The 12071-nt window shown below is 42.4% G+C and overlaps 1 protein-coding gene across 6 annotated transcripts in view; it reads left to right on the forward strand.

The window, feature by feature from the left end:
- CTBP1 (C-terminal binding protein 1) overlaps positions 1-12071 on the forward strand; it is a 1060098-nt gene that overhangs the window by 393487 nt on the left and 654540 nt on the right. For all 6 annotated transcript variants that reach the window (XM_069632161.1, XM_069632164.1, XM_069632166.1 and 3 more), the window contains exon 3: positions 1704-1848. In XM_069632161.1, coding sequence (XP_069488262.1) covers positions 1704-1848 — 145 coding nt within the window. The remainder of the gene's footprint in view (positions 1-1703; positions 1849-12071) is intronic.

The raw sequence follows: 12071 nt of genomic DNA on the forward strand, positions 1-12071 counted from the left end.
GTCTTTAAATGACAGTTGGCCAATCACGTTGTGCAAAGGCTAGAGCATATGCCAGGGTTCAGGTTGATTATCCTCATTACTCGTTGCCTCTTCCTCGTCCCACTGGTTTCTATCTGAGATGTCTTGCCAAAGCACATGGGGACATTAGGAATTGGGGAATGGAAGAGGCTTTGAGGGAAGGTGGGTGGGTTAAGACTATACTGTGTTCTCCCAGGTTCACCACTGCTCACAATGAGGTCCGTCCTCCCCACGGGGTCTCCCCAACCGCCAGACTAGCCACCCTGATACCTGTTGGGCCTTGGATGTCTGTCTCCAATGGTTTGCTGGTCTCCCACAGGCTTTGTGGTCTTTCAGTAGCAGTGGGGCCTCTCCCAGTCACTCACGGGCTTCCCCTGCAGTCTGCCAGTGTTTTGTGGACAGCGTGGCAGCTCCAGTTCCCAGCGGGTAGGTTTTTTCCTCTTCGATTTGCTTCCCACTTCCTGTGCCTTCTGTTGGTCTGCTTCGCTCCGGGACGCCGTCAGCTTCTCTTCTCTGTGTCTCTGTATGGCTTCTGCCACACTCGCGGTGCGCATCGAGCGGAGATGGTAGACACCATTGCTCTGTTCCCTCGATGTCTTTAAATGACAGTTGGCCAATCACGTTGTGCAAAGGCTAGAGCATATGCCAGGGTTCAGGTTGGTGATTCTCATTACTCGTTGCCTCTTCCTCGTCCCACTGGTTTCTATCTGAGATGTCTTGCCAAAGCACATGCGGACATTAGGAATTGGGGAATGGAAGAGGCTTTGAGGGAAGGTGGGTGAGTTAAGACGATACTGTGTTCTCCCAGGTTCACCACTGCTCACAATGAGATCCGTCCTCCCCATGAGGTCTTCCCACTGAGCACCACCCCCAGGGTGATTCTCGGGTAGCGGCCTCATGGAAAGGGGCTCCACCATCTGAAGCATTGACGAGGCTCTGGGATTCGTCATATTTTCTACTGAAATGTTACCCATAAGCCCTATTATGCTTAAGTGCCTTCAACAGAACCTTTCACGCAGCCTTGGAACACATCAGCATCTCTCTCACTGAGAACTGACACATGATATGCACGTATGCCAACTTGCATGGCTGTTAAGGCCTAGCCGAAGTTCAAACCCCACTCCCTGGCACCCTTCAGTGCTCGAAAGTGGCCGAAACATCAAAATAGTTGTTGGTTTACAAAACTAGCAGGGAAATGTTTTTGAATAAATCAACTGGTTTGTTTTCCAGGTCTAAAGGCGATTCAAACACCACAGCCGTTGCACTTTTTTGGGGGGTCTGTATGATAGTTGTGGTCCATTTGGATGCCCTCTGGTATGGAGCATCTACTTCCATAAAGACTGGAAGGTGGTGGTCAATGCATTGTGGGACACTCAAAAATTCTGGGAATGTACCTGTTGCCGTAATAGGTTATCGTTGTCCTCTCCTTTTTGCTAGGCTTGCACGCTTTGGGATTAATTTTCTTGCATGTGCATGCTTGGTTACATGTTGGTGTATTCAGGTGTCTGCAGTTTTCAACATCCTGAAAACCTACGCATAGATCGTAAGTGCTCAGGTTTTATAACCTCTACCTAAATCAACCTGCTACACTATGATTTCACCCGCCTGAAACATTATCTAAAACATTAACAAATGTGATACACATGCAAAATTCCCTATGAACACGTTTTTATTTTTTATTCTAGGTACTAAATGAAGCAGTGGGTGCCCTCATGTATCATACCATCACCCTGACACGTGAAGACCTCGAGAAATTCAAAGCACTACGAATAATTGTTCGAATTGGCAGTGGTTTTGACAACATTGACACTAAATCTGCAGGAGACTTAGGTACTGTTGAATGTATTGATGCATTGTTCAATGGAAAAAATTAGCCCGTTTTTCGTAGGACAGTTGTTCATGCTTATGAATGCACTTATTGATGTGAGAAGTGTGCCTTTTGTGTGACTAGAACATGTTGTTTAACACAGCTGAGTACTAAGGTGAAAGTACTTGGCTTTGATGCGCAAAGTATGGAATACAGTAGGCTCTACCATTCTGTAAAAGGATATGGCAAGTCCCTGAGGAATTCCGTGACACTTGATAGACAAGGTTGAACAGATAAGTCGGGGTGGTCTTTATTCTGTGTAATACATGTTGACCATAGATCTCCAGTGCGTTGTGTCATGCTACCTCTAATAGAAGTGATCCTCCAGGTGGAAGTAAAATTGGAAATAATAAAGCAAAAACATGTACAGCATATTTATTTGAATTGAGGATAAGTCAGTAAAACAGTGTTTAATTCATTGGTGCAGGAAACGGCTTTTAATACTGTGCTGCAGCAGGTATTATGACATCAGATACCAAATGTAGTAAATAATTATAGAGGGCTGGTGATTAACATTTTCATATCACAAGTTAATTGGGATGTCATGAGTAGACTTTAATAAGGAAATATGTGCAGTGTTTATCTTTTACGTATTATGTATTATACAGTTCTACTCAGGTGTTAATTCAAGATCCCTTCAACCGTGTGGTTTAACATGGTTGTGCTTCTTTGAATCTTCCACTTGTGAATGTAGATTACAGGCAGGCATGTCTCACTGGAGTAGGACAGTTTTTGCTCCATAATTAACATGTTATAAGCCACACATACCTACAAACCATAGAGGCCCTCACAGGTTTATCTTCAATTCGGTACTATCTTGCATATGAAAGGGAGGAGCAATCTCTCTCTGTATGGATATATATTTTGTCAGTCAAAATTCTTTTATTCCGTATAAACCATTAAGTTGGAATAGAGCACCAAATTGAGATAAAACATGCGATACAATGAGGCCAAGTGATAAAAAAATAGAATTTTGAAGAAAGGTTAAAACATCACACAGAGCTACAACATTTTAAAAAACAAGGAGAGCAAAGGTTGCAGCCTTGAAAGATGAAATCAATAAAATAACAAATTCAGGAACTTCTTTCTCAGCAGTCCCGCCCTATTGCTGTATCCAGCAGTTGCAAATACCACATGAGGAAGCAAACATTGTGTTACAAAAAGTCATAGCAGAGTTTGAGGTGCGAATCCCAACAATCCTTAAAATCGGTTCCAAATACATTCACCTTAACCCCAAGGTCTTGACACATATCAGGTAAAAGTGCAGCACTGTTTCTTTGGCTATCCCACACATTGGGTAAAGAAGCAACTGGAAAGATACCCAGTCTCAAGCACAATTACAAAGATCTTTCAAACAGGGTTGAAATTGTGTCTATTGCTTAAATCCAAGCTCTCTGTTGTGGGTGAGAGAATCAATACCAAGTCTACCCTTGGCAGCATCTGCCAGAGGTTGCTTACAGGCTCTCAGCTTGGCTGTCGTTTTTACATTACTCAGAACTATATGACTACTGCCCCTGGGATTATCACACAACTCAAGTGCACCCAAGACAAAAAGCATATTTTTGATGTGAGAAAACCATTGAGGGCTCTTCCCTTCGCCCAAGGACATAATATGTAACAACGCATCCCTACATTTTTCAAGGCCTGGTTGATACAAATCTCTCATCCATAAAAAAACAGAACTAAACATGGTATGTGCAACTATATGGATGGTTTCATACTTCAAATGAGTGGTTGCTGAAGGATCACTCAAAGGGAGTAACAGCAATTACTTTAAAAATGTGTTTTCTTTGATGTTCAACTGTCTCACATTGGTGTAACTCCAAAGCTCTGACCCATACATAACAGCTGGTTAAACCTGATTGCTATATAGGTCGAGAGCCGGGGACAGCGCTCCACTTCCATGACGGAGGAAATAGCACTTAATGGCCCCACTTAACTTTTCCAGATTAATTACTTCTTTATCAATCTGGGCAACCCAACCGGGATACTCCTGGAACCTTACTCCAAGTTAATCAAAATGGTTAACCTGCTCAATTGGAAACCATTCGCGTTCAACCAGATTGATTTATGCTTTGAGTAATGTGGACTAAACACCATCAACTTAGTTTTACCGATATTCAAATTAAGTCTTAGCTCCTTACATTTGGGCAAAATAAATTGATAGAGATTTCTCTAGATCCTGCCGAGTTGTTGCTATCAAAACCGCATCATCCACCTAATATAGGGCTGATATTTACCAGAAGCCAATTTCAAGCAGTCTTGGCACCCATTCAGTAAGACATCGATTATCCCCTGAATATAAATATTTAAAAGAAGTGGGGCCAAGACACAACCCTATCTATCTCCCGTAGTTAAATCAAACTGATTAGTCAGCTCACCACCTAGCTCGTATCGAACTCATTGATTTGTGTCTGAATATAACTGAATCATTATAGAAATCCAGCTAAGGGGAGGGGGGGCAGGTGTTTAGAAATTTCTGCCACAGTGTCAACCTTTAAACAGAGTCGAATGCAGTTTTTAATTCTAAAATACCACATACAAATTCATTTTCCACAAAATAGTGTATTTTAAAATTAGCAAAAAAAGTATTAAACTCTGATCCAGCGTGCCTCTGTTGTTCTTGAACCCTGCCTGAAGCGCTGATTATATTATTTTTGTCCACCCAATCTTGGAGATGGTTCAGTATAATCTTGCCAAATAACTTAACAACACCATCTAAAAGGGAAATGGGTCGGTAATTGGAAGGGTTGTCCCTACCTCCTTTTTTTAATAGATTGGGATAATCACCGCTTTGCTCCAAGAATCGGGCTCTATCCCTAGGGCAAGAATAGCATTAAAAACTTTACAGCCCAGACTAACACCTCATTTTTCAATAGATCAATCGGTATTCGGTCGGGTCCAGCAGCCTTACCACTTTTCAAAGTACCCAGAGCAACTTTCACCTCTTTCACAGTAATATACAACGAGTCAGACACACATATATGTGTGCGTGAATTTCAGAGGATTTGTTGCTTGAACTTATTCATCTCAACTGTCTCTTAACTAACTAAAATTGCGAAGGCAGTCGTGGATCTTCCATCTCTCCAGCCTGGAACTCTCATGATGTTTGTGAAACATAAAAACAACTTTGTATTTTCACTTATTCTTGGATTGTGCAAGGGTTTAATTGGTGTTCTCTGGAAAGCATATAAGGGAAGAGTTAATGCTAAAATGAAATGGGAGATGGCGACCATGTAGTTATGGTTCATTTGGATTCTCACAGGAAGACCACTTTTAGAGATGCATATAACTTTGATATTGTTTGATGAATATTCACAAATATTCTCCAAAACTATAGAACCACCTGAATTGCTTTGGAAAATGACATGCAATACCCTTAAGGCGGTGTGTACATTTGTAAGAGGTTCATAACTTGGGTTTCCCATATCTTTCACATAAAACCATTTTTGCTCTCAACTCCAGCCCAAGCTGATGAACCTGTTAGTGCCAAACCTTCACATAACCATCAGGCCTGCCTCTCAAACGTTTTGTGGTTTGGTGCAAATCTGTTCAGTAGTTTGTTCTCATTCTGGCTAAAATTGTGTTAGGGATACCTAGGTTTGCTCAAGCTATTACAACCAGCAGGGCAATTTCCAGGGTACTGATTGCATGGTTGGTGTCCATGTACATTCAACAAGTCTGAAAACTCTAGCTGGAGGCAACCAGGTGGCTAGTTGAAAAACAGCCAATCGGATCGGTCTGGAGCTAAATGGCCATCATTGGTATTCAATTACTTTTTTCTAGAGTCCTGTGTATTCTGTGCTGCAAGTTTTGGTAAACGTGGTATATCGTAGTCCCATAGTTTCTTCCTGACCCCAGACTAGTTTGAGGAGCTGGGTGGGTAAGGTGGTATGGTGTTCTGAGGGGGGTCACAGGGCTGTGAAAAATGCAGGTTTTTTTGTAGGGCGTGTTGACCAGTTAAATGGGCCTGCAGGCTGGCCTTAAAGCCCCCAGGTAAGGAAGGTGTCCACAGCCAAGTGTCAATTTGTACCTGAGCCTGACTAAGACTAATGGACCATGCTTTACCCCTTGCACTGGGTCAGGGGGACTAGTAGTAGCTCACAGACCCATCAATTCCACTGGAGATGCTTGGCCACTAGGCATGATCGCAAACCATGCCCAGTGGCCATCTAACTGGACCAGAGGTGCTGGCCTTGGCCACTGAAGCTGTGGCAATGGCCACTGACCTATGCGTCCTCAAAGGTTGGTGGGATCCGAGACATGGCTAAGTGCACAACTCTGGCAACATGCCCAGTGCCCATTGCAGCCAGTCATGGGTGGCCTCTTTGGGGGATTGGAGTATCCAGCATATAAACTAAGGACATGCTACAGGCTAATCAGTCACTGTCCATAGCTTCAGGCCATTGAGGCTGGGTGTCCTTGGAGCGCCAGGTAAATTGGCCATTGGGCATGTTTATTAACTAGAAGCTGCAGATGCGGTTCTTCCTTGGCTTCGATATTGAACTGATCTGGCAAACTGATCCGACTGTGCATGGCTGGAGTCCATGCCCAGTGGGCAGGTGGCTTGGTAGTGCTATGCCCTCAGCCATTAGCAGACTGGGCACCACCACTGCAGGTATAATGGTGTATAATCATGAAACAGTGAAGTTCAGTGAAAAATAATTCTCAAGGGGATGTTCTGCGCCATTTTACCTTTCAAATTAAGTGAAAAATCTGTTAAATGGATGCTTTGGTTGCAGCGCAAACACAAACCCCCATTAATTGACCAGTTCCAAAAGCAAGAGTTGTGAACCCTGCTATAACTACCCACTGTCCATGAAGCCACACATGCAACACAAAATACATGCACGTAGCTGCAGTTCCTACAGTGCATTTGGAACTAAAACGGGAAAGGAATATAGTAGTAATCTTGCCAACTATTGAACAGTGATTCTTCTCCCAAAGAACTCTAAAATTCATGCATGTGTGTTATACAATAGGATCAGCAACTATCTTGAGTCTAATAACCTCTTAAACCCATTCTAAACAGCATTTTCCAGCCACCATTTAATCGATACTGCTCTTACCAACGTTTCTAACTTGCTCACTACACAAACCTCACCCCATTCTCATTCCCTTTAACTGATCTGTAGCTTTCAAAAAACGGTTGACCGCACCACTCTCATTGCGCTTACCCTTGAATCCAGGACACTCCTTTCACCTAGAATGCCCCCTTCCTTTCATATCAATCGTTCTCCATCTCCTGGATCATCCTTCTTTATATCCTGAACCATTTTCTCCTCCGATGTCATACCCTGCTTGTTGGCAACTTGCATGTCTCTGTCGTTGAACCCCCTGCTCTTTAGGCTTTAGACCTCGAACGTAGGTAAGCTAAGGTCCTCTTTTGTACTCTCCTACCATCTATTTGCTGATGATACCCAGTTACTTCCCTCAATTCCAGTGTTTTCCCCTTTGCTCTCTTGGAAAATGTCTTCATTTCTCTCAGTCATCGGTTCACTTGATGACCTTTCTCTGCCTCCTGTCTCCTGCTTATGTCATCTAAAACCGAATTATATTTATTTATCTGCCTGAACACAATGTGCCTTCTCTTTTCCCACTCATCCATTTCGTTAGCCTCTGATGACTTTTTCTCCCATTCTTGTAACATTGGTCTCCTCTTTGATAACAACCTCATGCTCCAGAAATATATAACATTGATTGCCACCACGGACATACTCAATCTACTAAACCTTTGAAAAATGTGCCCCTTCCCCCGTTCTCTCTCAGCCAAATCTCTAATCTTCATCTTGTACTGTGTTGTTCCTGCCTTCTACTGGAACTCCCTCTGTATTCCTTCTTATACCTTGACAAAATCTTCAACTTTGCTACGCACACTCTTTATAACCTTCTACGCTTCGCCCCACCGTTTCCATGTTAGTTGGCCTTTTATGCGCAAACGCTCTCTCTTTGAATTCCTACTTTTTGCTTGAAATCAATTCATGGATAAGCCCACTTTATATATCATCCCTAATCTCTTGCTACTTCTTTGCTTGCGCCCTTTTCTCCAGCAGCGCTCTCAACCTTTCTACTTTTCGGCTAATTTATGTAATTTCATGATATAAGACACCTGGTATGAGGACTGCTCTGTTCGCTATATGTAACATATATATATGTTCTTCTGTTGGAAGCACAATGTTCCTCTTAATAAATGCAAATGTCAAAAAAGTGTGCGTATGGCAACATTTAAATGAGTTTGAGGGCAAATCCAAAACTAAGACCAAATAAAGTGTAAAGAATCTTGTAACGCTCTATTGCGGAAAGCAATGCAGTGAGAGAAGTTATGAGCAGGGCATGTTTAGTGACTTACTTATGGTTCTGATAGGTTTGTTGCTTTGGGAACCATGAATGTGCGTGTTTTTGTTTTGTTGATTCGCAATCGTAGTGTTCCTTTAGTAAGGTTTTTTCACTGAATGAATATGTGTATTAAGTCTAACACAGAGGGCATTTTATTCTCATAGGAAATACTAGTCGTCTGGTGCATCCTGCCCTTCCTAAGGGAGCAAGGCAAAGACAGAACTGTGCTAGAACAGTCAGTAATATGTAGAAGTCTCCGGCACAACCACAAGTTAGTTAACACTAAAAAAGCTAAGGGTCACAAAAGGAGTATTCTTTCTAGTATCTGTTCAGGAAGTGAGACATGAGATGATTACGCTAGCCGTGTTCTGCCTTCTGTGCCCCTCTTCTGTTTGCCCGTGCATATTGTAACCCTCTGAGTTCCAGGTCACCCTGTGCTTGTTGCCAATGCTGGCCCTTTCTTCTTTCTGTGCTACAACACGCCATGGCTAGATACCCCCCACCCACACATGCCCTGGCACACGCAACGCTTCAGATGTCGAGATTTCACAAAGTTCACCTGCATCAGGGGACCTGCAACGCAACGATCATTCATTTCTTTGACGATATGGTAATCTGTAAGTATGATGATGACAAAGCAAATGCTTCTACGAACAAGTACATCCTAAAATATGCATACTGAGCCAGTGCAACACAGAAGCATTGCATCTTTATTCTACATAGATCTGCCTTCCGAATCCCCTTCGCATTCAACCACGTCTAGTAGATCTATTTCAGTAGAGTCGCATTCACAGAAGTTAGGTCTTTTCTCCTGTTACAATAATGCACTCTATGTTACAGTCAATTATTCGTAAAATAGTAGCTGTGTACAATTATGCTCTCTAACACTGCTTTTGCTAGCAGTTGTGATTTTTCTTTTATAAATACTAAGGATCTATTTGTTTGACCTCCTTAAACAAATCAAATGACCCTCAACATCTTTATTGTCCATCCACTTTGAAATACTTTTAAGGAAACAAAAAAACTGCTGCAATGGCGATCTGTTGTGCCAAGACTTGACATACTTTGAAGCAAACTAGTCGGAGGAGTACAGTATTACTTCCCTGCGCTTGTGACAATTCAATAGCCCATCCAGTTACATTATTGATTACTACCTAGACACTGGAAGCAAAACAAACATGTCTTCCCTCTGTGTTCCCCTTTAGTCTCCATTGGAACTTTCCTGGCCCAGCTGCCGTCTTCCCTGCTGAAACTCCAGCTCAATATAAGCACAAGGTTGTGTAACAGTCCTCATGATGCTTGGCAAAAGCTGAAGCTGAGCCTCCGCCATAATAGTACTCGCAGGAATACAGGCGAAAGCGAGTCCGCATCTAGCAAAAGGTGCCTATTGTTTATATTTGAAATAAATAAATGTCTATTTATGTGATGATGAGTGTGTCTAAATACAGGTTTACACTGGCTAGTATTGGCTTCTAATGTTTCTCTGAAAAGCACACCCGTTTTTGGACTAATGATTTGGGTATAGAAGGGGGCAATGTTACATTGTGCACATCTGCAGATCCAGATGTAAAATAACGTGCTACTACGTCGAATATCTTCTTAGCGTATATGTGCGAAAGGCATCACCTAATGTTTATATCGATTAGTGGCAGATATGTAGCCCTTTTCCTTTCTTGCCATTAAGATTTCCTAGCCTGGCTTACACACCAAAGTTGTACAAGTTGTATGTACTCTTTTAAGAAGACCCCCTCACTAAAAAGAGAGACTGAAATATTACCAGATGTCCAACTTTAGAATTATTGCGAACTTTACTTTCTTAGAAGTCATCTCTCAACATAAGGCCTATTATAGTAAGTAATATAAAGAACTTGCTCAATACATTTATCTAAAGATTACATTTTTCTTGGTGCTAATCTATCCTCAAAAAAGCAAGAGTGCAAACAACAAAACAAAAATATATAGAAAAAGCCTACGTAAAAAAAAAAACATGTGCTATATTTTCAAACTATTCATTAGCAAGGCGTTCACTAAATAAAATATTGACCAGCCTTGCAAATGAACACTATATACAGAATCCTTTATTTCATGGTAGTAAACAACTGAACTATGTCTTTTATGTTAGACAGGTACGTTTAGCATCTAGTTGTAGTGAATGTGTGTGTTGATGGTGTTGTGTAGGACTCAAAATATATCTTGTAGCGTTGGGAAGTTTGTTTGAATTGGTAAATATTTGGCCTTGCATTGTGCTACTCCCGTGCCATGAAATAGGATGTTTATGTGTATCTTCAATAACACTATTCGTTTCACTTAGTGCCTTCTGTATTATTTCGGAAACAAGAACGTGTATTTGATTAACAAGTCAGATAAGAACCTCTTTGCTAAAGCGCCATCAGAAAATTATCATCAGTACACTTGTGCTTCCTCCCGCGTATTGAGTCGCGTGCAGACATAGATCCTGTCACGTTGACTGCCCTAGCATGGGAGAAAATGTGGAAGATACTGAAAAGCCTCAGACCCTACCATAAAAACATGCCCCTATTGAATTGTGTTCCCTCGCATAAGCAAAGCTGACGCACAGCAGTGGGCTGACGCAGGGTATGCCACTTGGGGTGATGTCTTTAGTGCAGGCTCCTTTATAGAATATATCGATTTACCTGAGCCCTCTAGGGGGCAATCTGCGAATTGGCTACAGTATGCAGGGTTACGCCGGGCAATTAAGTGCTTGTGAGGCACGTTTCCGATACAGCCTCCTGATGAACCCCTCTTTGATAGTAATGAGGGACATCACTCATGGGGGGATGGTTGCTAGATTGTATGGAGCGCTGCAGGATCATGGCTGTGCACCGCTGACTGGGTTGAGAGAAGCATGGGAAAGTGACCTGGGAGAGATGATCACAGATGAGAGGTGGGAATTCATGTGTAGGCAAACTCGGGAGGTGTCCTTTAACACAACATTTCAATGGATTCAGTTCAAGGTCCTGCACCGCTTTCACTATATCCCAATACGGGGCCACCGATTTTCACATAGTTATGCGCCTACCTGTCCCAGATGCATGGCATGCCAAGCAGAATACATCCATATGTAGTTGAGTTGCTGTAAGTTGGAGGAGTTCTGGACTGGAGTCTGTAATACCTTGTCAATTATGTTAAATGCCAAACTCCGACCCTCACTGATGAGTTGTTTATTTCCTCAGTTTAATCACATTCATGGCTCCCCCCCGTAAACTGGCTAGTCTTTGTCTGCTGTTAGCTGTCAGATGTATACACTCTTGGTGTGGCTGCAGCCGGCGGCTCCTACTGTCTCGCAATGGCTTAAAGCGGTTGCATGGGCATCTGATATGGAGGAACGTTGGACCTTACTGCAACCATTGAACTCATGCCCCAAGGACATATGGGCCACATTCTGCTGCTATTTGCTCTCTACCTGCCCCAGCTCTGCTAAAACCGATGAGCAGCGGACAGTGGCATGAAGTGGCCTGCAGCCCACCAGCATTGACTGTCTACAGGCCCCCCTTCCTCCCTGCCCTTCCAGCTGTATAGCGGTTGATCCCACTCAACCTGTGCAGACGCACTGCTACATTGTGTTGTTACGGTATAGCATGTTATGTATGCTGTTGTCCAAATTGTTTTCTTTTAGCTGTAATGTCAGGCACTATCAAAAATAAAGATAAAAAAATATATATCATTAAATCTTGCGCATAGAGCAATTGTTGGCAGTTAAAGTAGTCTACAGTCCATGTATTTGAAAATTGAAACAACTAGTTGTATATTAGAAGGATTTCCTTCATGTGCACTTAATGAGTCCATTTTTATTTAGCATAACAAAAAATTAGCCGACGTCATGGCCATG

Source organism: Ambystoma mexicanum, chromosome 6q (genome assembly GCF_040938575.1).
Source record: "Ambystoma mexicanum isolate Mex_15411 chromosome 6q, UKY_AmexF1_1, whole genome shotgun sequence".
In the NCBI taxonomy this organism is placed as follows: Eukaryota; Metazoa; Chordata; class Amphibia; order Caudata; family Ambystomatidae; genus Ambystoma; species Ambystoma mexicanum.